General features: G+C 41.1%; 1 protein-coding gene across 1 annotated transcript; it reads left to right on the top strand.

Annotated features, from left to right (window-relative positions):
• The first annotated feature begins 5289 nt into the window (after positions 1 to 5289).
• On the top strand, positions 5290 to 14978 carry LOC148867337 (plant/protein). The gene is made up of 3 exons (XM_088974800.1): positions 5290 to 5790; positions 7018 to 7242; positions 12201 to 14978. Exons 1-3 carry the CDS (start codon positions 5482 to 5484, stop codon positions 12315 to 12317), a joined length of 651 nt encoding a protein of 216 aa, XP_088830926.1. The 5' UTR covers positions 5290 to 5481; the 3' UTR covers positions 12318 to 14978.
• The last annotated feature ends 10854 nt before the right edge of the window (positions 14979 to 25832 follow it).

Raw genomic sequence — 25832 nt, 5'->3', positions numbered from 1 at the left:
ATTGAATTAGACCATTCCAGACTTAATAGTCCAAAATATTTATTGGATTGGATTGGACCTGGTCCATCCATACATAACGAAATTATATTGGATTGAGTTGGATTGAATCAATATCCAATCCATTTATATAAGATAAGAATACAGGTGTTAATAGACCAAGTATGAGTTGGAACCAATCTAAATTAAAAACCAAGTTGAATAGAGAAATGAGAGGAGATGATCCACCAATCCAACCTACTTGGTTTGCATTTGTACTGAACTAACGTTTCAATCAAGCGAAGGGATAAAAAATTGGGTGGAGCGGTGGAAGCTAGAAAAAAGATCAATGACTTGGTAGTCACATATTGTTGCATAGATTATTTTTGGTATTCAGTGTTGTGCATCGTTAATAACTTCCCCCTGATCCCTTATTCTATAGAGTGCTGATTGCAGGATTTGATTCTGCATCAAAATTGGAACAAACCAGCTAATACACCAACGAGGCAGCCTTCAGTTGGTGTAACATTATGTAGATGTGGTTTATTTGATGGGCTAAAAAGCTTAAAAACAAGAAAATCTTTGAGCAAGCAAGAGTTTTGCTGGTTATTAATCCACATCAGAGTTGAGACATATGATATATTAGCACTCTTATTGAAGTTTTAATCGTCTCCTCCCAAAAGGCTTCTCACATCAACCTCACATCACATCCCATCCATGCATTGGGAACATCTACCCGTGGATGCATGATAACATACAAGTATGGAAGATATTCCTAATTCATAGTTACACTGAGTGCGAGGAAGGAGCGCTTATTGACAATGTGAGAGGAGATGAAGGTACTAATGAAGAGGAGAGCTGGAGTAGTTATTGGGGATCAACATGGGTGCCATCTAGGGGTGCTCACATTTTGGTTAACCGAACTGTGGGGTATTTTTTTGAACCAAACCGATAATACCGGTTTTTAGAAAATTGGTAACCGGAACCGAACCAAAATCGGTTGGTTAACCAGTTGACCGATTTAGTTAACCGTCAGTTCGGTTCATCGGTTTTTTGGTATTTTAGTTTTTACAATATATATTAGAAAAATATATATAAATATATAATAAAAAATTATAAATATATATAAAATATTATATTTTAAATAATAAATAATAAATCATATATTATAAATATATATATAATGCATATTTATTAATTTATAATATATAAAAATGTAAAATATATAATATATATAATATAAATATATATAAAATATATAGAAATATATGTATACCAGTCAATTCAATTAACCGATTTTTTGATTCGGTTTTAATCGGTTCAACTTTTCGGTTTTTTTGCTCACCCTTAGTGCCATCCTTCTTCCTCCATGTGCTCCTTTGAAGCAGAAACCCACACTTTTTCTCCATGACATAACATTTGCATTAGAGTTATCTCTTTCAGGCTTTGGTCATTGAATGTGATGTTGCAAACATCGCACGTGTGATGTACAGCTGGAAATTGGGATTTGCTCTTCAGAATGCATCTCACACCGACCTCACAGCCCACCATGTATTAAGAACATTTTCCCAGAATAATAATAATAATAATACAAACTACAAGAAATGTTCCCAACGTACGGTTGGAACGCATTGTGAGGAGATCACATCTCCGCCCCACAACGCCCTACAGCATAATACAAACTACAGGGATGTGCTGTGGGGCGGAGATGTGAACTCCATTGGTTGTGAGATTGGTGTGAAAAGCGCTATGTGACAAACAAGTTCGGACTTCACTACTAAACTGTTATTGCAGACTACTCCGTTCGATTTTCTTAGCCAGAAAAAGAACAGCACATCGGATGGCTAAGAATTGCAGCATCTTGCACTAGAACGTGTATATACCTGGTTGGTGTGTCCTAGTTGCATTATAGCTCCTGATGCATCTGAATCTAATTGATTGAATGAAACTGTGCATTTGTACTGTAAATGATGTGAGCATTGAGGTGAGAGTTCATCTTCCTCTTCATTCTATAAAATATAAGAGTGCGTTTTATGTGTATGTCTACAAATAAATAAGTAATAATCAGATATGATATTATGGTATTTACATTTAATATTTAGGTTCTGTTCGTTTTTTTAAAAGCCATTTATTTGGGCAACTGAATCTACTATCCGTATAAATTCACTTATTCATGCTGTTTGATTCTCAAATTTTTATTAGAATGAGCAAATTTGTCGTTCCATTTTGCCAACTTTCGCTCAATAAGTGAGAAAATTATTTATCTACATCATAAAGTGATATTCTAGAAAAAATTTTACAATAAAACCCAAAATTTATTGAAAAGTAAACACATGAAATTTGGTTGATGAAAACCACTTTTTCACTAGCCAATTTTTGCCCAAACAAAGTCTCATTGCTTACATAGAAATCGAAGGCAAATATTCCCGTTTGGAAAATCTTTTTGAGAAGATTTTCTTGTAGTTCTGACAGTCAAAAAACATATTGAGCTTTTGACATAAGATCTGGGCAGCCCAAAGACCGTTTGACAAACATGCATCTTTTCGTGCGAGATTAAAACGCGAAAGACGTGAGAAGATTCATTTGAAGCTTTCCGAAATCAGCCCAAAATGGACTTCTCGCGTCTTTTTAGCAGCTAAATCTTCCGCATAGCAAACGGAAATAGACCGATTTTTTGTCTTCCCGACTTGTAAACAGCTGAAAGACCACGTGGAAAAACGCACCAAACAGACCCTTATAAAGCATGGTGGAAGAGCACGTGCATGTGTATAAGAATTTTCATACTCTGATTTAACTTTTATAATTAACACATAAAACTAGGCAATTGTCCCTTGATATATATATCTATAGATATAGATATAGATAGGGCTATCAATGGATTGGGTATATCCAATGAACCCAAACCGCCCAAACCAATTATTTATTTTGTCCTGATTAATAATTAGGTTGGTTCTACTTCTTACTTGTCCTCAATCGAATCAGACCTATATCCTAGCTATTTTATTAAATATAAAATATTTTTTTTATAATTTTTGTTATGATTTATGCAAGGTTCAAAGTATCGGAAAGGCAAATTTAAGAGACTAAATGGGATACGCCTTTGATACGTATGGATATGGACAAAAAAATTTAAGATACACATAGAAACACATGAAAATGTTATAAATACTCCAATAAATCATAAATAAACATCAACATCACTAAATATAAAACATAAATGAGCTATTTATGCATAAAAATAACACGTTTTAGTGGATTTTATGAAAAAAAAACATATTATAATCAATATACGGAAACAAAAATATACTATCTAATAAAGTACTTAATTCAATTCCAATCTTCCAAGTTCCATTCTAATTTTCTAAAATTGAATGGATTTATGGACATAATAGATCAAGTAATTATTTTGCATGTTTCATTCTAATTTTCTAAAAAACTAAATAATTATTTATTTTATTCAAAAGATTATTTTGCATGTTTTATTCTAAAAATTAAATTAAAATTAAGAAAAAGTAAATATGTAACAAAAATTGAATTCATTTATGGATATAATAGATCAAATGATTATTTTGCATGTTTCATTCTAAAAACTAAATAATTATTTATTTTTATTCAAATAAATATTTTGCATATTTTATTCTAAAAAAATAAACTAGAATTAAAAAAGTAAATATGTAAAAAAAAAATTGAATGGGTTTATGGACATAATAGATCATCCATATATTTAATGCAAATATTTATTATTAGAATTTAGACCATAGCAAAAAATTAGAGAAATAAATAAATATTTATAATCTAAAAATAAAAATTAAAAAGAAAACAAATTAAAATTTTCACATGATATTTGAATATATTGATGTATGGAATTATGGACCATATTAGATTTGTCTTAGCTCTACAACATACTCAACCTATAGGGTTAGATCACATAATATATATTACTATAAAAATAAAAAAAAAATAAATTATTTAGAAGAAATTCCAATCGATCTATGGACATGGTAGATCATCCATAGGTTTACAATATAATCAATTTCTAAAGTTAGATCACAAGAAAAACCTAAAATTTCCATTTTTTTTTTCAGATTTCTTACTATGTTGGAATTTCTTCAAATATTCACAAATATCTACGTATAGCAGCAAAATAAGTGAGATTTTTTGCACAAGAATAGCAGATCAACATACATAAAGATGTTTTTAAGCATCCAAACTAAAAAAGCCCAAAAGCATTGGTTAAAAATGTAAAAAGAAAAGAAATTGAAAAAACACACTTGTTTTCACTCATTTTTTTCACAACCTTGAAAAACTTGTTGAATCTTGCAAATTTATAGATGCTTTGGTGGAATTTTGCAAGATTTGAATCTCGAGGAAGGTTAAGAAGCTTTTTAGAGGGTTTGGGGAAGAAAAATGGCTTCTGAAATGGGTTTAGAAGCCCTCTTTCGAAACCACTTCTACTTGCGATTTTCACAACAATAAAGTCGTCATGTGTCAGTTGATATTCTACTCGATACGCTATGGTAGTATATCAACTGATAGACGACCAAAACTCATCGATACAGTACTAATACGATGTCGATACACTTTCAACACAACGAAATGGAACAGTACCATTGATTTGGGACTATTCCTCGTGTCGAAAACCCCAAGATACGATATGTATCAGCTGATATAAACTGATATGTGACGGAATTTTGAACCTTGATTTTATGTTTGAAATGATAAATTTGATAAATAATAAGTAAGATAATATTAGTTAAAAATGTTTAATTTATTAACATATAAATAATTTAATACTTTTCCATCATTTTATATTATTTAAATAAACAAATATAATTTTCAGTATAATTAGGTTTATCAAGACTAGACCCGATTATTAATCAGGATGGTTGTGGGTATATGATTTGCTCCAATTAACAATTGGTTCAGGTGGGATTCTAACTAGACCCGACCCGACCCGTTCTGACCAGTTGACAATCCTTCAGATGCAGAAGATAATGTCCGATGTCGATAACAGGTAGATATACAGAAGATAATGTCCAATGTCGATAATAGGTAGATATATAGGAGATCATTTATATAAATACGAGAGATGTTCTTAATGCACGCTGAGATGAGTATGTGAAGCGCCAATCTGATCTGGATATATAGAATATAGACTGTGCTTCTTCATACCGGATCCATTGTAAATATGCTATACATCGGTGCTCCACATCGCCTTACAGTACATCCCAATCGTGTATTGGAAACACCGGGATGTGCTCCCAATATACACTGAAATGTGCATTTGAGGCGCGGAGATATTCTCAATAAACGCGGACATGTGCATGTGGGGCGCTGATGTGATCTCGTGCATACCGACCCATTGAATCATCTCCTTGAAAAGGTTCCGAGAGCTGCAGGAATTTGACCGTTGCCATCCTAATCCACTCCAAGCCAGCACTCGTTTCCCTCTTTTCCCGCCATCAGGCAATAAACAATCATCCAGTCTTGTTCAAGAGAGAGAGCATGGGGCCTCTGTCTCTTTCTGTTTCATCCTCTGTCGCAACTGTAATGACCACAAATCGTTCTTCTCTCCCCTGTTCGTTGAAGTTCACTGCAGCTAGAATTAGGGCACTCGCCTTTGATGCGGACGTCTTCCATCGTAGGGTACTCCGCCCTCGGAAAGATCCCCGTTGTTCCCGCTCCGACCAGAGACCAGCCTCTGGTTCAAACCCCCAACGCATTGACAACGAGGAACAGGATGACGACCAACAATCCATAATTCAAGACCTTAGGGTTCCGGAGGATTGGTTGCTCCCTTCCAAGGCCCTGCAGGTACCTTAAAACCATTATCCCGATTTGGTTCTTTTTTTTCCCCTTCCCACAATCAACCAGAAGTTTCAGATTAAAATCTACTTGGTTTCTCCTTGCTTGTGAATCGTGATGCATGGAACAAACACAAGACGTTATGCTTTTTGAGATGCAGAACTTCAGCCAACTGAACTAATATCCTCCTGAAGGATGAATACGACTTTTTTTTTTATGTAAAATTTTTACTGGGCCGAAAACTGCTCCCTTCCCTATATGTTTGGTACTTGGCATCAGAGGAGGGGGAAAAACCGCTGATGGTTGCACATAACAGGATATTTAACTCCACGGAGAATTTCCTTTATTTTCCTTTCTCTGGGTTTCTAGTTCTTTTCGAGGATGATCTACGGCCTCGTTTAAGACAATCCATACGGCGCTTACTTTTTCTCACTCGTATGTTCATACGGATCGGCCTCTTTATGTTGTGTTTGGCCCTATGTGAAGGACATTATGTTGCCCGGTTTCATATCTTGACACATAAGGTTACCTGTAGGCAAGTTTCTTTTGCAATGACCTCTTTGCGTTTGATTCAACATAAAATAGACGGATTTTTTTTTTCTTTTTTCGGGATGAAATACTTGAGCTACACTTCCTCTCCTGAAAGTTTTGTTTTCCTTGCTAGTTAAATTACATAAAAAGAAATTAGGTGGGGAACAAGTGCAGAAAGACATGTCTTAACCAAACGGGCTTCACGTTGCTAAGGTCTTAATACAAAAGTTCAATGCATCTTTTGACTGTGAGAACTACCAAAAGATCTTCCCAAAAAGACTTGCCAAACGACCCCAAAATTTCTCCATAGAAAGGATGGACATAATAGATGAAATATTTCAGGCTGAAACATTCTAGATCCATTTTACAGAGAAGCAAATGCAGCCCTAGGATTTTATTTTTTAACTTATCAATTAATATTACTGCCACCTCAGACGTCCCTCATTATTCTTCCACCTCCATCTGGATCTCTTTTTAGAAGTCTTCAATTACAGAGAGGACGTGAAGAATGTTTCCACTACATTTAGTTGACATCTCGTTGCTAGATAATAAGCATCCATTCAAAGATTCCAAGTTAATTGGCACCATTCAATCCATTTTATTGTTTTCCTGGGCCAACTGATTTGTTTATAGTTTAAGGGAAAAAACCCTTATAATTATGTGATATTCACTGCAATACACCTAACCATTCTAGTGTATCTACAGGAATCAGAGTGGCTTAGAGTAACTCTACACAAGTGGTTGGATGACGAGTACTGTCCTGAGGCAACTAATGTGGAAATTAGCAAAGTTGCTGCTCAGTCTTATTATGAGTCTCTAGTAGGAAAACAATCAGACTTGGGGGAGATTTTACTGAAGATGGCAAGAGACTTGCAATCCATCTCTTATCAAGAGAGCTTTCATGGAGCATTCTCATCAGCAAATGCAGCGGTAAGTCTAATTGCCCAACGGATAGAGCAGAAATAGATGTTTCAAATGGTTAAGATGGAATATATCTTCCAATCTGCAGAGGTGTTTAGTGCCTGTTCATATGCCTTTGATATTCAAGCTTAACTGTGACGTGTTTTACAAGTATGCTACTGTCTTTCATGTATGCAACTACTCAAAATTTCCTTCAGTTTCCACTCACTTAACTCCACCATGACTCCAACTATTTGGGGTTGGCTGCACAGGTCCTGTTTCTGTCCAGCCATTTTTCATATGGACTTGGGGGGTTTAAGCTGGTTTGCCCGATTTGAAGAATTTCAACTACACCGGGATCAGGTTCAGGCTTTGGGCCTTTGCCAAATTTAGCAGTTTCTCTCCCCCCAACCCAACCTAAGTTGTACCCGAACTATCAAGAGCCATATTTTCTGCCAAAAACTTAAATCAGCTCTCATCCCAGTTTTGAATAATTCTAAAATCCAATCAGACTTTAGAATACTATTCTAACAACTATCACACTTGGATCTTATAAACCCATTCTTGAAAATGCCAGCCTGATTCAAGTTGAGCCAACACAAAAAGTACCCATTTCTAGGTGGACTATTAAAAAAGACACCCTTTTGTACTTCAGAAAAAGAAAATCACTACCTATGCATAGGGTGCAACTTGGGCAGGTTGGGTCAGGTTGGGGGTCAACCCTGGCCCAAGCTTAAGACTCAAACCTCAGGCTCAAGCTTGGGTTTACCAACCTAACCCCAACTCAAGCTTAACCAAACAAAACTTGGGTCAGGTTGGTTGGGTTTGGACGTATTATTGAATATTTTTTACACATCCATCGTTTACCAGCTTTATAGCCCAATTTAAGAGTAGAATGGATTGAAAATATGCACAAATGTCATTTGATAAATGCATATATAAATATTGTAGACATATATACATGCATATATAATTAGAAAAAGATATTTTTATACAAATAAAATTATAATATTTGTCTATTTTCACATGTTTATGCATGGATGTGAGTTTAGGCTAACCGTATGCATATTGTAAATAGCTAAATATAGTTTAGGGTGTACACGATAGCATAAATATAATATTCATACATATATACATGTTATAAATACACAATATACACTTGTATTTCATACAATGTCGGGCAGGATCGGGTTGGATGGGCTTGGGTCAAGCTTGGGCTAGCCCAACCTGAGTTCAGGTTAGGCCTGATTTTTCTGGCCCAGGTCCAGCCTGGACCCCAAAAACTCAAGCCCAATCATGCAAAAGCTTGGGTTGGTTGGGTTCTTTCAGGCCCAGGTTGGGCCTACCCCAAGTTGCAGCCCTATCTGTGCATGTAACATATGGTCATATAAGCTAATAGGAGCAGAGCATTATCCATCCTGATCAGATTAGCCCACTTTTTTGTTTTATTGTTTTGAAGTTGGACAACCAAGTCAAGCTAGAGTGTACAATTTGTTGCAACCCTACCCATGCATGTAACATATGGTCATATAAGCTAATAGGAGCAGAGCATTATCCATCTTGACCAGATTGGTCCACTTCTTTGTTAGGATAAAAAATAAACTAAGTGGAGATCACTTCTCTAATAAAAGAACAAATTTTTTGAGGAGCCGATTAAGCTGCTTATGGGTTAACAAGGGGAAGGGCTTTTTTAGAAAAAGGTTTATGTAGATTGAGAAGAATGGGTGTTGAAGAAGAGAAGTAGAGCTGTTAAGGGAAATGAAGGAGAGAAGATAGATTGGGTGTGTGAGATTACAAGATAAGATGGTGCAGTGCAAGAGAAGACCAAGCATAAGGTTTCAGAGAACAACAATGACAGAAGTTGCAAACCTTTCCACAAAAATCACGAGTTTGAGCTCAAAACAGGGGAGCCCAACTGAGATAAATCTAGTGCAATTGATAAGGTGGTGCAGGAGCAGGAGTCAAATATCTCTAGCCCTGTATTGAGTTTGTGCCATGATCAATCCTCTCTAAGTCATGGGGGTGTTGTTGAGTGGTCTGTAGATGGTAGCACAAGCGGGGAAGAAGTCAGGTTTGGGGCAGCTCTGAGGTGGAGCCAAGTGATGTCTCTGGTTATGGCGAAAAAGTGGTGCCCGGTTTTGAGGTAAGATCTGTTTCTGCAACTACGGAAACTGGACTGGAGGATTCCTCTTAGGAAGCCATGGGTAAAGTTAATTCTGAGTTGTCTTCTGAAGTGGTTGTTGGAAGGATTTGCATTGACCTTGTTGGAGGAGGGCTGAGTCTGAGAATGATATAGTTAATTATGTTACTCATTATAAGAAGTCAAGAAGCATGAGTAATTTGCATCTTGTCCATGTAACAATGGTTTTCTTGTGTCTCAAAGATCTGGTTGGGGTCGATCCTAGTAACAAGTTTAAGAGATTCTATAAAAGAAAAGGAGTAAAAGTTGTGGATAGGACTCAATTGGCATCTGGTAAGGAGAGTTTGGATGATTGGAAGTCTTTAAGGGGTAAGCTTAAAAAAGAGATGGGTGTAAAGGTCCAAGGATCAAAGCGGTGGAGCTAGGGTGATTAGGGCCAGTTTGGTTGATGAGGAAGGTTTAGAAGGCACAAGGGAGAAAGTAGAAGTAGATCTTGCAATTTTTGACAAAGTGATTTTGGTAGAGAAGAGAGTGGATTTGGAAAGAAAAAATGTTGATAAGGAGTTGGTAATTTTTTGGGTTTGTCCTTTTTAGGTGGTGAGTCTGCTAGAAGAGCTTTCTTGGAGTGGGAAAATAAAAAAGAAAGGATAGAGGAGTGATTTTTAATGTTGGGTTATGGGGAGGTGGGAGAGCCTGTTTATCCAATTGTAAAGAGGATCCAAGACTCCGAGGAATGCTGCTCTTGGTTTTGCTGGTTTTAGGCAGGATGGGTGTTTTGAGTTTAGGTGATTTTTCCCTGGTTTGTTGCTGTAAGGCTTTGGGTAAAAAAAGGAAAAACTCTTATTACTTTCCTATTGTATTCTCTTTTTTCTTTTAATGAAATTTCTGTTTTATATAAAAAAAAAAGTGTGTGATTTGAACGGGCACATGGCGTCATTATATGCAGGACTGCAAAATGGTATCATTGTGTCTGATGATAAAAAAAAATGGTATCATTTGTCTAAATTCAAATTCAAATCCAATCTGGTAAAAAGTGATATAAATTTGATTTGGTTATGGGTGGATCAAATATTCATTCATCCCATTTGGATCTGATAAAATCCTGTGTAGTGTAAAGTTGGTTTAAATTTGTATATTTACTAAAGAGCAATAGATTCTATGACTCATACAAGTTATTTTCAATTCATTTTATTCATTACTAGTTGAGTGGCACTTGCAAGAGGGGGGAGAGAGAGGACCCATTGTCAATTTGTAATTTTTTTTTTTTGATGAATATTGTCAATTTGTAATTAGCAACCCACTATATCTAAGAATATGACCCACACTAAATTTCCAAGTTGTGCCAGCCTCAAAGGCTTTTGCAAGGTTAAGAGGAGGTTTATTTGGAGTTGGAGTTAACAAGAGGATTATGAAAACAAAAACAGCTTTGAAGAGAAGAGGTTGCTGTTCCAACTGACAAAGGTCTGAAGTGATTTTGCTTTTAGTTCAGTAGGTGGAAGGGGGGTGGGGGGCTGGGCTCAGGAAGGAGTTTAGGAATGGGCAATGTTGGGCTTTAATTGGGTAGTTCAGTAGGTGGAAGGGGAGTTTTGGACTGTCTGCTTATTGGGTGTTCGGGTAATATGATAGAGGGGGGGCTCAGGAAGGAGGGGGGGGGGGCGCTCAGGAAGGAGTTTAGGAATGGTCAATGTTGAGCTTTAATTGGGTAGTTCAGTAGGTGGAAGGGGAGTTTTGGGCTGTCTGCTTATTGGGTGTTCGGGTAATATGAAAGAGGGGGGGCTCAGGAAGGAGTTTAGGAATGGGCAATGTTGGGCTTTAATTGGGTAGTTCAAGAGCTTTGTTTAGGTCGGTGTGTGATTGAAGTTTTGGAAATTTTGAGGTTGCAGGGTGTTATGTTATTTTTGGGGGGTGATGCCTTATCACCCACTGTAGTCTCCTTTCTTGTCTCTTTCTAATAATTTATTTATTTATTTATCTTCAAAAAAAGCATGCTGATCTTTCTGTTGGGTAGTTTATTTGAGTCAGCTAGTGTGCATTCTTGTTTAGATTGTTAGAATCGTCCTAATAGTGTTAAGTTGGAGGCATATCCAAGACTGGCTTAGTATAACTATGAAATGGAAAGTGAGCTGGAGTAATTCAGTACCTTCTCCGCCTGGGAATAGATTGAACTGGCCAATGGCCTGGCGAACAAACATCTCAACTCCACTCAACGTGGGTTCCAGCAGCTTATGCTTCTTTCAACAGTCGGATTTTTCTAGGTGTGTAAACAGCATCGGAGACAAGCTCATAAACTCCCATGGTTTCCTGCTCAAGTAAACAAGCATTTAGTTTTGGTTTACCAATTATACACTATATTGTACTCTGGATATAAAAGAAAGAAGAAGAACCACGGCCATGGGAATTCGATCTGTGTTTGGATGCATTCCCAATGAAGTGGCATTTGCAAGGATTGCTCCTCTTTCTGGGCGGAATTTAGCAATATCTTCATAAGGAAGAGATTCCCCAATGACTGAGCAGGCTAGAGATTTCACTCTTCCTTATCAAATAAAATCACAATGGTAGAAATGACTAATAGATGAAAATTAGAAGATAGGAAGCATGCTTAACTAGCCAGAGAGGTCATTCTAGTATTTTTTCCATATTTTCTGTCAAAAATGATAACCCTTGCTCCCGTACTTTTGGCACCGAAGGCCAATGCTCTTCCAGCACCTCTAGCACCAACGATCACAAACATTTTACCAGCAATTGAAGAACTTGGTGATGCTTCCATAGTGTCTTTCCTTGCTGTCAGTTTTTGCCGTTAGTTTCAAATTTTAGTTATTAATAAACAAGTTCTACATTGTTTTTCCAGGGGAGAGGAAATCTTGAGCTGAAGGAATTTTTTTATCAGAGCTACAGGAAAATTTTCATCATGATATTCCTTATCTTTGGAACTGGAAAAAAAATGGGAAAGAAAAACCCGGAGTAATAAAGAGGTCTAATTTGGGCAAAACTCCAATTATGACATATCCCCTAATCATTAGTCAAACAGTAGGGCTTTAGGTTCCAAGTGGCTAGTTGGTAAGGTCTCCCACTGGTTGAAGTGGAGACTTGGGATCAAATCTCACCTTCACTAGAATTGGGGGGGGGGGGGTTATGGCCTTCCCCCCATTGTGTAGCCCAATGAAAAAGAAAAGTAAGGCTTTGCTTGTTTGCAGTGCAAAGTTGAACTGGTTACAAGACTGTATAGATTAACAGAGGCAAAAGTCACTATTAGTGGTTGCTATGTAAGGAGGGGAGAGCAGCTGATCTGGAGTCCGAAATTCAGGAGGCCTTTATTGAACAGAGAGGTTGAAGAATGCATTTCTCTCTTGGAGAAACTGGAGGGCATAAAACCTAGAATTCAGCTCAGAGACAAGCTTTGGTGGAAAGAGTGCAAGAATGGCAAGTTCACAGTAACGTCATGTTATCTGGCTCTCAGCAGATCTATCTCAGATGTGAATCACATTAAGGGCATTTGGGGAAACCCAGTTCCTCCAAGAGTGGAAGCTCTGGCTTGGCTGATAGCAATGGACAGCATTTTGACAGCCGATCACTTGAAATCCAGAGGCTTTAACATGGCTTCCAGATGCTGCCTTTGTAAGGAATAGGAGGAGAACATGATTCACCTATTCATCTCATGCGACTTCTCAAGATTCTTGTGGAATGTGTTTACTTCCATGTTTAAGGTCTCTGGATTTCACCCAACCACAACAGCTGAGATTTTTTCAACATGGCCTAGGCTGTTTAGGTGCAAGAAGGCAATGTTACTATGGAGTTGTATCCCATTTGCAATATGCTGGAACATATGGAAGGAAAGGAACAGGAGGACTTTTGAAGACAAGGCTTGTAGCATGGAGAAGATGGTTGCAACTGTGAGCAGATCTGTGGTAGAATGGGTGTTGATTCTTCCTGAATTCAGTCATAAAAAAAGGGGGCTTTGGCAGTGGGTTAGGAGAGATTTTATCTACATCAAAAACAAACAAAGGAATAAGTTAATCAGAACTTTTTAAAACTAATAAGATTTTATTATAAAAAACTTAAGTTATTCACATAAATAAATATCTACAGAAGGGGGAAATTTTACTTTCCGAACCAAACAACCAATTTTATTTACAAACTAGAGCTTCAACATTTTCTGGAAGAAGGGAATTGTGATATTGCTCTAAAATTCTACCTCCACCACTAAATGCAACTTCTGAAGCAACTATAGAAACTGGAATTGTAAGAACATCACAAGCCATCCTTGATAACTCAGGAAAGCGAGACTCATTCAATATCTAAAATCCTAAGATATCAATATGGCATTTTCAATCAATGCGTGTTTCCTCTAAATACAAGTCTAATTGGGATTTTTTTCATAAATAGCATAGACTTGACTTTAAAAATGATCAGATTCCTACATTAATAAGAATGCAATAAGACATTAACTAAATAACTAATATATGAAAACTTTATATTTTTATTTTCTTAAAAGTAAACATTTCAAATTATAATTACCTCAATTGGATCAAACTCCTCATCAAGCATTGTATTACTAGTGGCCTTAGTTTCAATAATTGATTTAACATTAGGCATGACATTACTACACTTCATGTAATCGACAAATAAGTTCCTCAATGTTTCTTTAACAAGAATTGTGTGATCAACATATTCCACATTATACAACTTCTTATATACAAGCTTCACAAATTTCAATTTGAAATGAGGATCTAGAACGACAACAATTGCCGAAATAATGTTATATTCTTTCCAATATTTGTCAAATTTAATTAACATAGACTTGGACATCTCCTTCAAAAATTCATCTTTGCCTTTCAATGCTTCCTCCAACACAATTCAACTTTCCAAACCCCGTGAAAATATAAATTTGAAATTGGATATTGAGTTCTTGAGAAAATGTTGGTCATGTTATAGAAAACTTTCAAAAACTTAATTTTTTTTTAATCTTCACCCATTCTTATTCAGTTGGAGCATTAACATAATTGATATCATATGATTTCAAATGAGAAAAAACTTTTTGGTAAAACATAGCTCTTTTAAGCATCAAATATGTGGAGTTCCACCTTGCAGAAACATCCAAATTTAGTTTCTTTTTACTCTCAATCATCAATTGATTGGCACATTCAACTAATCTTAGTTTCGTGCCTTAGAACCTTTAACAAGCTTTACAATTGTTCTAATTTTAAGCATCACATCATCTAATTCTTTCAAGCCTTTTTGTACTATAAAATTCAAAATATGTGTACAACAATGCACATGGAAAACTTTTCCATCTAATAAAAGTGCATTTTTCAAGTTAAGACGCCTTCTATACAAATTAACAAATGTATCATTGGCTAAGGCATTCTCTAAACTAATTGAAAATAACTTATTTTTAATTTGTCATCCATTCAGTACATTTGACACCTTCTCCAAAATTGCAACACCAGTGTGAGATGGTGGTACATGAGAAAAACTTAGAATTCATTTTTGTAACCTCCACTCATTATCAACAAAATGAATAGTGATGCATATATATGATTCCGTGGTAATTGAAGTCGACATATCTAATGTAAGACAAATTCTACCAGGAAGCGATTGTAATAAATCCCACAATTTTTTCTTCTCCTTATCGTATATCTTTAATACATCAGCTTTTGCAATGTAATGTGAAATATGTTTCACTTCCAGGTTCAAAATAGAATGTATACATCTAATAACTTCATGCTCTGCAAATGAAAATGCATATCCATGTCTAATTATAGCTATTGCCATATTTTTTCTATATGCATCTTGATCACATTTATTAACTCAACTTCTAGAATATTCATCACATTCTCTACAAACTCTTATATGACGCAACATATTTGATGTACCGACACTCACATTTACACTATACATTTTGTCACAATCTTTGCATTTTGCCCTTTCAATTTCATTTTCATCATAAAACAAATCAAAGTGTTTTAAACAATGGAAGTTTTTCTTCTTTTATTCCTTGAAGTAGACCCTAATGATTTTTTGGCATCATTATAGCTTTCCATTGACATTAGTCTGTAACAAACAAACAAAATGAATTGAATGCCAATAGGAGCATCATTTCAAGGTCATCAACACATCATTAGTGAATTTGACGGGATGAATTTGCTAACATGAGCATCATTACATTCCCTGGTCATCGAGGGATGGAAAAGCTTAAATTGACATCGATAGAGGAGGGTGAATGATCCAATAATGGATCCCAAAATCTGGAAGAATCCAGAAGAGTTTATACAAAAAAGGTTCATGGATGGGTCTTTTGATTTCAAGGGTCAACATTTTGAATTTATACCGTTTGGAGAAGGTTGAAGAATATGTCCTGTTGGCTTTGGGGTTATGTAAAGTGAAGTAGAAGTCCAAGTTTCGATCAATTAGGTAATCTATATTTATCTCATAGCCCAATTAATGTAAGTTGCAGGTCCAAGAGAAATGGAGAGAAAATGCAAGCAACTATTCAATAAGGGCTACTTAATTCTCAACTCTCCATGCGATCAGCGATATAATGCAACAAGTCAAAAATTTTTCCCATGCATGTTGTAGAGTAGTAGACAAGGTTAAAGATGCAGAGAGAGAGAGAGAGAGAGAGAGAGAGAGAGAGAGAGAGAGAGTACCTGAGATGGCAGCCCGAATCGCCATATTGATCTGTGTTGATCTTTGCTAAACCCTAGAGATCATTCTTTCCTCTTCTTTCTCCACTTCTCTGTATTGAGTATTGGTTGATCTCTACTCATTGATGGGTTCGGTGGTTAACCATTATCCAACCGTCCAATCCGTTAAAGACCATGCTTATTGGGCTAACCGACCCACAATCACCCGAAACTAAATAAATGGGTTCAACCCATTAATACTTGGGTGGGTTGGGTGGGTTCAGAGGGTTGGGGCCACCCCTAGCCTACACCATTAAAATTTGAAAAAAGTGTTTTAACGATTTGAATATTATATTTGAAAATAATAATTTATTAATTTATAATCTATTTAAATCCCATTATAAGTAAAGTAATGTAAAATCCAATTAGTTTTAAGAGTATTTTTTATTTATTATCCTATTAAAATTGTAAATGGTATTAAAAATAATAAAAATTAATGAAAATTAATATAATTTTTTCTAACACTAAATAAACCAAAAATAATCCTTGGGTTAGACTTGTTCTGGGTTAGCCCAATTTAAAATGTTATAAGGCTCCTTTTGCCTCCATTTTGTTTGACCATCACATAGGCCCTTATCAGCAATAATAAAATGAAGGGTAAGATGCGATAGTTTAGCACCATGTACTTTGGGGTAGAGACATTGAGGGCCTAAACTTTCAAAAATATACAATTAAGTTGAGCTTCATCAAAGATAAATTTAAGATAAGAATAAAATTAAGAAAATGCCCTTGTTTAGAACCTCTTCATCTTCCTAATGGGAACAATGGCAGCAAAAAATTTTGATGGGTAATGCATTTGTACAGGTACAAAAACCAACATATTAACATTAATTTTTCATCATTGCATCCGAATGTAATAGAAGAGGAATAATAAAAAAGGACATTTTATTAATGGAAGAGGAATAATAAAAAAGGAGGACATTTTATTAATAGAAGAGGAATAATAAAAGTTCAAAGTATTAAGGGTCTGCTTGGTTCGCAGTTAGAATCGGAATTGGAATCAGAATTGAAATGGCCTATTCTCATACTCAGTTTGGTTCGTATAGAAATGAGAATAGGAATTGGAATCAATAGGAATAAGATTTTATTCCCAAAGGAGGGGCAGGGAATGGTCATTCCGTCTAATGGGATTTCGATTCTGCCCAACCAAACAGCTAGAATCGGAATAGCCCATTTTGATCCCGGTTGCATACCACTATTCCTGTAAACCAAACGGGGCCTAAAATGTCACACTTAAATGTCGAGACCCTTAAGTGTCACTATCCCAAAAGGGTAGGATTCCTATCTATAATTTACCCTAAAATAAACATCAATCACATTAATGGTGGGTTGTGGGGATATATATAGTTAACACACAAGTGGAGACCACTACTATTCTACAGCATATCTAGTCTATTGCTATTAGACGATATTAGAATAGTAATATAGGTTCATACCCAATACTAGGTGAAAGACTTAGCTGATAGAACAACACTCCACACAAGTTGTAAATGGAAAAGTGACAAATTGAGTGGTTGTAGGATATGTTGTTAGGCAATGTATGCCCTTAGCTCCAATCAGATTGATGTACAGATACATTTATTGTAAATGAATAAAAGTATATTATTGTTTCATATTGATATTGTTATGTTTTTGTGAAATTACCCCTTAAACTGGATACTTATGAGACTCATGTTAGTTTAGAATGTTCTCAACCATTTGATAAATTTGGGGAGTTTATCCTACAAAGGCTAACAATGATGTGCTACCAAAAAAGTTGGGGCAACTTGTCTCAGTTGCTAGGGTTAGACCCAAAACACATATAGTGTGTGTTTGGTTGAAACATTGAATTTATACAATTTTTTAGTTATACCTTGGACCTTAGAGATTGATGGGCAAAACTGAAATGTTACACATAACCCCTAGACTTGATTATGGTATTACACTAGGTGTTGGATTTGATTGTTTTTGATATGCCAATCAGTGAGATCCATTGAGGGTCAAAACCTGGGTATGTTAGGGCAATCTGAGGATTCACTTAAGTGGGTGATCATAGTGATAGGATCGGTCTCTTTGTTAGACAAAGGGAATTGATGGAGCGCGATCTGGCTGGTCTTAGCTGTCCGCTGCCTTGCTTCTGAATTCGGGGTAGCAGGGGACCTGAAACGAAAGAGATGGGAAAGCTCCGGGGGGAACCCGGTGTAGAGGCTCCGAAGCTCAAGTTAGAATCCTTCAAAAGCAAGGTAATACCAGATAGCGCAAAGTTTGCATACCTCCATTATCGGGGGGCAGGGGGCTCTTATAGTCACTTCGTGTACTCGTCCTGAGGCCCTTGTCAGATCGGGTATGATTACCCTTGCGCTTGTCAACTCGGCCGTCGTCCCTTCTGTTGAGACAGAACCGTCACTGCCTAACCGTCTAACTGGAGATGGCGGCGTCAATGGCGGTGGCAGGTGGCCGTTCAGAGTGTTGTTGCCAAACGTCAAATCCCAAGTCAGTCAGGCGTGGCGTCCTCGGGCACGGACTTCCTTGGTGTCAGGCATGGTACGACTTGTTTGGCTTTGGCGCCTAGAAGATGATGCGAAGTGCTGAGCGAGGCGGTCTTGGGCTCGGAGGTATCCCGGACTGTTACAAGGTGGGTCAGTTCGGCGAAGTGTCCCGAGCTGTTACAAGGTGGGTCAGTTCGACGAAGTGTCCCGAGCTGTTACAAGGTGGGTCAGTTCGGCGAAGTGTCCCGAGCTGTTACAAGGTGGGTCAGTTCGGCGATGTCTATCCCGAGCTGTTACAAAGTGGGTCAGTTCGGCGAAGTCTATCCCGAGCTGTTACAAGGTGGGTCAGTTTGGCGATGTCTATCCCGAGCTGTTACAAGGTCAGTTCGGCGAAGTCTATCCCGAGCTGTTACAAGGTGGGTCAGTTCGGCGGTGTGTCCCCTTGTCCCCGCCTAGGCTTGGCCCCTTCTGCTGAGTTGTCGTTTCTGCCACGTGTCACATAATGAAGAGGTCGGGCCAAATCTTCCTTCATCAATTGCCCCCCACTCCTTGCGCCGAGGGTCTTGCCATGGTGCGGGGAGTTTTCGCGAGGTAGCTGATGGATTTGTCCCGTCCTTCAAACCTTTACTGTACGAGACGCTTTTGCTAGGGTTCTTTCGGTTTCCGAGGAGGCTGGGAACGTGCTTACTCAAGAACGCTGGTGGTTGTGACTGCGCGTTTTAAATTTCAAACCAACTCGCGCCGCTGGGACGTGACAGCGGGTCATTTCAAAAAGGCACGCCACTGCTGTACGTGCGCCGTCGACTATCAGGGAGATGTGCGGCGCGTCAGCTTCGAAAAGACGCGTGTCAAAGCGACGTCGGTTTCAAAAAAGACGTGCTGATGTTTCGCTTTTTTCGGAAAGACGTGCGCCAATCACGTCTCGACTTTAAGGGTTGTGCGGTCGGTAAGAACGTGGGCCGTCGGATCGTCTTCAGTCTCCACGGTCGATTCTTGGTTACTGTAGCTATAAATAGTGGGGGACCCCGGTTGGTTTGTCACTTCTGCGGTTTGTCTACTAAGTTCGCGTCCAACCTTTCAGCTCGCGTCCAAATCTTTTCCATCTCGCGTCAAGGCTGGTTATACAGTCTTCACGGTTCTTTGGCTTGTTCTTCAAACTTTCCGGTGAGTACTTTCTTGAATCTATCTTTCCCCCAATGTCTAGCTTTGATAGCTCAGACGATTCTTCGAGTAGGGCCGACGTAGGTTCCACCAACCGAGCCGTGTCCCCAGACTGCCTCAGTGATCCTGAGGTGGAGCTTGAAAACTATGAACCAGTGAGCCGAGTTGCTTCGGGCAGTTTGGTGTCTACCTCCCGCCGAGGTCGGATGCTAGACAGGTTTGGTCCTTCGACCATGCCGCCTGAGGGGCTTCAATCCATACTTTTGTCCTACAATCTTCCTGGGGGGTACACATATTTCATTCCTTCGGGTAGCTTTCCTTGGGAACATGGTCCCGACGAGATCGTGATTTTTCGAGAGCAGCTCGCTGCAGGGTTGCGATTTCCTTTCCATCCCCTTCTCGTCAAAATCATAAACCACTTCGGTGTCACCATTGGCCAGCTTCATCCGAACTCTATTCGGAACCTGGTGGGGACAATATCCCTTTTTTGCGAGCAGAACTTCCCCTTGGACTTAGAGATATTCTCCTCTATCTTGATGCTCAAGAGACAGGTGGGTCCTCTTCCTGGGGGGAGACGGGCGTATTACCTTACTCCTCGCCAGGGTTTTAAGCTTCTGCACGATCTTCCTAACAAGGTCCCGGCGTGGAAGCGGGACTACTTCGACGTGATTTTTGCCGTGAACTGATTTTTGTCGAGCTGATAATGTGCTGAAGTTCCTCGGCTTGCCTTGTGGCACATGGCCTAATTTCGTCCACTTCGCTAGGTGGTTTATAGGTAGTATCGCCTCAAGTTCACGATGTTCCACGTTCGGGGTACTCGTTTGCCTTCCAAGGTTTCGAGTTCGTATGCGCCCCCGAGCGCTGTTTTTACTTTATAGGGTCCTTCCCAATTAGGTCCAAGCTTGCCGACGCCGGGTTCAGGCACCATAATCTTCTGGAGGACCAGGTCGCCGACTCGGAAGCTTCGTCGCTTTACTCTGCTGTTATAGTAGCAAGCTACCTGCTGCTGGTATGCCGCTGTTCGGATGTGCGTGAGGTCCCTTACCTCGTCCAGTAGGTCGAGGTTGGTGCGTAACTCGTCTCCGTTCGTCCGATCGTCGTATGTTTCTAATCGCAACGTTGGTATTTCGATTTCCGCCGGGATCACCGCTTCAGTGCTGTAGGTGAGGTTGAAGGGGGTTTCTCCCGTGGCTGCTTTTTCGGTCGTTCGGTGAGCCCATAAGACACTTGGTAGCTCTTCGGCCCACAATCCCTTAGCTCGATCCAGACGTGCTTTCAGCCCGCGCAGGATGGCTCTGTTCATTACTTCCGTCTGACCGTTTGCCTGTGGGTGTGCGACTGACGTGAAATTTTGCCGAATCCCCATGTCCTGGCACTACTCCTGGAACTTGATATCCTCGAACTGTTTGCCGTTGTTGGAAATTAGAACCCGAGGTAATCCGAACCGACATACTATGTTCTTCCAAAAGAAGTTCTGTATGTTTCGGGCCGTAACAGTTGCCAGAGGTTCGGCTTCTATCCACTTCGTAAAATAATCTACCGCAACAACTAAGAATTTTCTTCCGCCTGTTGCTGGTGGGAATGGCCCAAGGAGGTCGATGCCCCATTGTGCAAAGGGCCACGAGCTGGCGAGGTATTTGAGGTCGGAGGCAGGTTGATGGTGGATGTTAGCGTGCTTCTGACACTTGTCGCATTTTCTGACGAGCTCGACAGCTTCTGCCTTCATCGTTGGCCAGTAGTATCCTTGTCGAAGTGCCTTTTGGGTGAGTGCTCTGCCCCCCAAGTGTCCGTCGCACAGGCCTTCATGAGTGTCGCGGAGTACAAACTCGGCTTCGGTAGGTCGCAGGCACCGCAAATAGGGGAGCGTGTACGACCGTCGGTATAACCGTTCGTCTATTATGACATATTTGGCCGCCTGGCGCTGCACCCTCTTGGCGGCATTGCGTTCTACAGGGAGGGTTCTGTCTATCAGGAAGCTCGCGAGTGGATCGATCCAGCTCGGCTCTGCTTCTAAGATGGGAGCGACCTCCTCTGTCCCCCCGAGAATACTAGGCCGAGGTAAGTCCTCTATGTACACAGTTCTCATATTGTTGTGACTCGTGCTGGCTAACCGGGACAGGGCGTCGGCCTTAGTGTTTTCGGACCTTGGGATTTTCCTGATGATGTGTGACCGGAAGTTGAGCAGGGCTTCTTTTACTTTGGCCAAATATGCGATCATGGAGAGATCGCGTGCCTCGTATTCGCCGGTAACTTGGTTTACCACGAGCTGAGAATCACTGTAGATGACCAAGTGCTTTGCCTTAACCTTTCGCGCTAGGTCTAGCCCGGCGATCAGTGCTTCGTACTCTGCCTCGTTGTTGGATGCCGCGAACTCAAAGCGTAGTGCGTACTCTACTTTTGTGCCGCTCGGGCCGCACAAGACTATTCCAGCTCCGCTGCCCTACCGGTTTGAGGAACCATCCACGTGAAGGATCCAGGGCTCCTCATCCCAATTCGCTCTTCGCCTGATCAGGAGAGAGGCCACACTGGGTGCTACTTCACGGGGTTCAAACTCTATGGGCTTAGGAGCTCCAGGTTCGCCACAAATGGGGACCTCAGGCTCGACCTGTGGAGCTTCGTGGCTGAAAGTGCACTCGGCGAAAAAATCTGCCAAAGCTTGGGCCTTGATAGCGGTTCTCGGTTTGTACTGGAGGTCGTACTCGCTGTGTTCGATGGCCCATTTCGTCAGTCGCCCGGAGACTTCGGGTTTGAGTAAAACTTGTCTAAGAGGTTTGTCAGTTAGGACGATGACAGTGTGAGCCTGGAAGTACGGGCGGAGTTTCCGAGCTGCTATTACTGGGGCGTATGCTAGTTTTTCTATCTCCGGGTACCTTGCCTCTGCTCCCTGCAAAATTTTACTAACATAATATATGGGTCATTGTACCCGGTCTGTTTCCTTTATTAGTACCGAACTGACCGCCTCGTCGCTCGCCGAGAGGTACAGTTGTAAGACCTCGCCCACCTCGGGCCGGGCTAAGGTTGGTATACTAGCGAGGTAACCTTTTAGTTCGTCGAACGCGAACTGGCAGTCCTGGGTCCATTCGATCCCTTTGCCTTTGACTGCCTTGAAGAAGGGTAGGCAGCAGTCTGTTGACTTAGGTAAGAAGCGGCTTAGAGCAGCTATGCGGCCGTTTAGCCTCTGAACCTCTTTTACTTTCCGATGTGGTTTCATATCTAGAATGGCTTTTATTTTGTCCGGGTTGACCTCAATACCGCGCCGATTGACAATGTAGCCTAGGAACTTGCCCGAGGTGACGCCGAAGACACACTTGTTGGGATTCAACTTCATGCTAAAGTGACGTAGGATTTGGAAAACAGAATCTAAGTCTTGTATCAACTCTTGTGAAAACTGAGTTTTGACGACCATGTCGTCTACATAGCACTCTATCTTCGTACTAATCAGGGGCCGAAATAGCTTATTTACAAGTCTTTGGAAAGTTGCCCCGGCGTTTTTTAGTCCAAAGGGCATGACTTTTTAGCAATACAGGCTGAACTCGGTTATGAACCTGGTTTTTTCCGAATCGGATGGGTCCATCCTAACTTGGTTGTAGCCCGAGTAGGCGTCCAGGAAGCTTAGCAACTCGTTTCCCGAGGTCGCGTCCACTAGGCGGTCAATTCTGGGGAGGGGGAAACAATCTTTCGGGCAGGCTCGGTTCATGTCGGTATAGTCGACGCACATGCGCCACTTGCCGCTTGCCTTTATTACCAACACCGGGTTGGCCACCCAGCTCGGGTAGTGGACTTCCCTTATGAAGTTTGCTGCGAGGAGCTTCTCAACCTCCTCATCGACCACTCTCCAGCATTCTGGGGCTAAGTTGCGTTTCTTCTATCTAACGGGTCTGACTACAGGGTCAGTATTAAGTTTGTGAGTTATCAGTCCGGGGCTAATGCCGGGCATGTCGGCCGCGGACCAGGCAAAAATATCTAAATTTTGAAGTAAAAAACTCACCAGTTTGGCTCGTAGGGGGTCTTCGATGGAAGCTCCGATGCTTAGTGTGCGAGTTGGGTCCGTAGCTGAAGTCGGGATTGCGATTGTTTCCTCCGTGGGCGAAGTTCGCTCCTCACCTTGCTCCGCCGGCCGCTCCAGCTCGAGGTCGTCGGCCGCCTTGGTTTTTCCCTTTAGGGCGGCAACGTAGCACTTGCGGGACTCGAGCTGGTCGCCCCGCGCTACCCCTATACCGAAGTCCGTAGGGAACTTCATGGCCACATAGTAGGTGGAAACCGCCGCCCGTAGGACATGCGTGATCGGCCGCCCTATTATGGCATTGTATGGGGAGGGGGTCGCGACTACCAGGAAATCATGGTTGAGCCTGACCGCACAAGGCCATGTGCCGACTTCCACAGGGACAGTTATTTTCCCGAGGGGCCTATCCTCCTCTCCGCTGAAACCTACCAGGGGAGTGTTCGCGGGCTTCAGCTCACTCCTCTTTAACTGCAGCTGGTCAAATGCCGATTTGAAGAGGATGTCCGCTGAGCTGCCCGAACTGAAAAAGATTGGCTCTTCGGTCTTTGGTCTCTTTGGGGGGTTCCTTTCTTCGAGGGCCGCTTCGCGAACTGAAGTCCGGGCTGCTGCTGAGGTACACCCCGCTACCACCGATCCTTCCACTATTACATGGATGGTTCCCCGAACTGGCCTCTCTTCCGGAGGCTGCTTCTGCAACGGTTCGGAAGGTTTGTTGCTAGACTCGGGTGCATCCCTTTCGCGCTCCCCTTGCCGACCTGCTTTATTATTGTTGTGTTGTACAAAGTTTCTCAAGTATCCGCGGCGGATGAGTCCCTCTATCTCGTCCCGGAGGTTATTACACTATTCGGTGCTATGACCATGGTCTCTATGGAAACAACAATACAAATTCTTGTTTCTATCGTTCGGATTTCCCTTCAGGCGAGGTGGCCACTTAACGTACGGAGCATCTCTGATCGTCATTAAGATCTCTGTCTGCCTCGTGTTCAACGGCGTGTAGTCCGTCCGAACTGCTAGGGGGCCCGGAAGGACTGGTTCGACTTCGGCTCCCGGGTCGGGTTTTTTCTACTCACCGGGTTGGAGAGCTCGCCTTCTCTCTTTCTTTTCTCGTTCCCGCCTTCGGTTCGTTGGTTGATCTCTTCCTCTGTCCTCATGAACTTATCCGCGAGTTTGAGGAATTCGGCCACGGTCGCGGGCTGGTTGGCCACCATGTGCCATTTGAACTCTTTGTGCGTCACCCCTCTTTTGGCCGCCGCGAGCTGCACTGTGGGGTCCAACCGCGGTATTTGCAAGCATGCCTCGTTGAACCGGTTAATGTAGCCCCGAATAGATTCTCCTTCTCTTTGGACCACTCCGAAGATGCCTTCCTCTGTTCTGGGGCACCGTCGGCTGGTGACGAAGTGTGTGGTGAAGACTTGCACGAACTGAGCCCAGCACTTTATCGACCCGGGGGCCAGGTTCCTGTACCAAGTGCGGGCTACCCCCTTGAGGGTGGTGGTAAAGGCCACGCACATGCACGATTCGCTAGCCCTGGCGAGGTGCATTTGCGACTGAAAGGCGTCAACGTGGTCGTTGGGGTCGAAGGACCCGTCGTACTTGTCCAGAGGTGGGAGTTTGAAGTCTCTGGGTAAGGGGACCGCCAGGAGTTCCGGGACGTTTGTGGTAGGAGGGTTTACAGGTGCCACTACTTGTGGCGTGTTCAAGATGGGGATCCCATCCGCCGAAAGGGGGATGGTGAACTGTCCAACGCACACTACGGGGACCTGAAGTTGCTCCCCGGTGGCGTTTGTCTCCGTGCTGCGTCCGGTGTTGCTGGAGGAGGCCATGAGTGTTGGGTTTTTTGAAGAAGAAAGGGGGTATCGAAGTTTGGAGGGAGGCTTTTTGAAGCATTTTCCCACAGACGGCGCCAATTGATGGAGCGCGATCCGGCAGGTCTTAGCTGTCCGCTGCCTTGCTTCTGAATTCGGGGTAGCAGGGGACCTGAAACGAAAGAGATGGGAAAGCTCCGGGGGGAACCCGATGTAGAGGCTCTGAAGCTCAAGTTAGAATCCTTCAAAAGCAAGGTAATACCAGATAGCACAAAGTTTGCATACCTCCGTTGTCGGGGGGCAGGGGGCTCTTATAGTCACTTCGTGTACTCGTCCTGAGGCCCTTGTCAGATCGGGTAT

Source organism: Nelumbo lutea, chromosome 3 (genome assembly GCF_056320005.1).
Source record: "Nelumbo lutea isolate HS-2025 chromosome 3, American lotus-T2T, whole genome shotgun sequence".
NCBI classification, from domain to species: domain Eukaryota; kingdom Viridiplantae; phylum Streptophyta; class Magnoliopsida; order Proteales; family Nelumbonaceae; genus Nelumbo; species Nelumbo lutea.
The sequence above is the reverse complement of the archived record's forward strand: the minus strand, read 5'-3'. Positions and strand labels throughout refer to the sequence as shown.

Coding starts and splice junctions, on each gene's coding strand:
- LOC148867337 (XM_088974800.1), top strand. CDS start 5,482: ATGGGGCCTCTGTCTCTTTCTGTTTCATCCTCTGTCGCAACTGTAATG. Junction 5,791..7,017: donor TCCCTTCCAAGGCCCTGCAG/GTACCTTAAAAC, acceptor GTGTATCTACAG/GAATCAGAGTGGCTTAGAGT. Junction 7,243..12,200: donor TCTCATCAGCAAATGCAGCG/GTAAGTCTAATT, acceptor TTGTTTTTCCAG/GGGAGAGGAAATCTTGAGCT.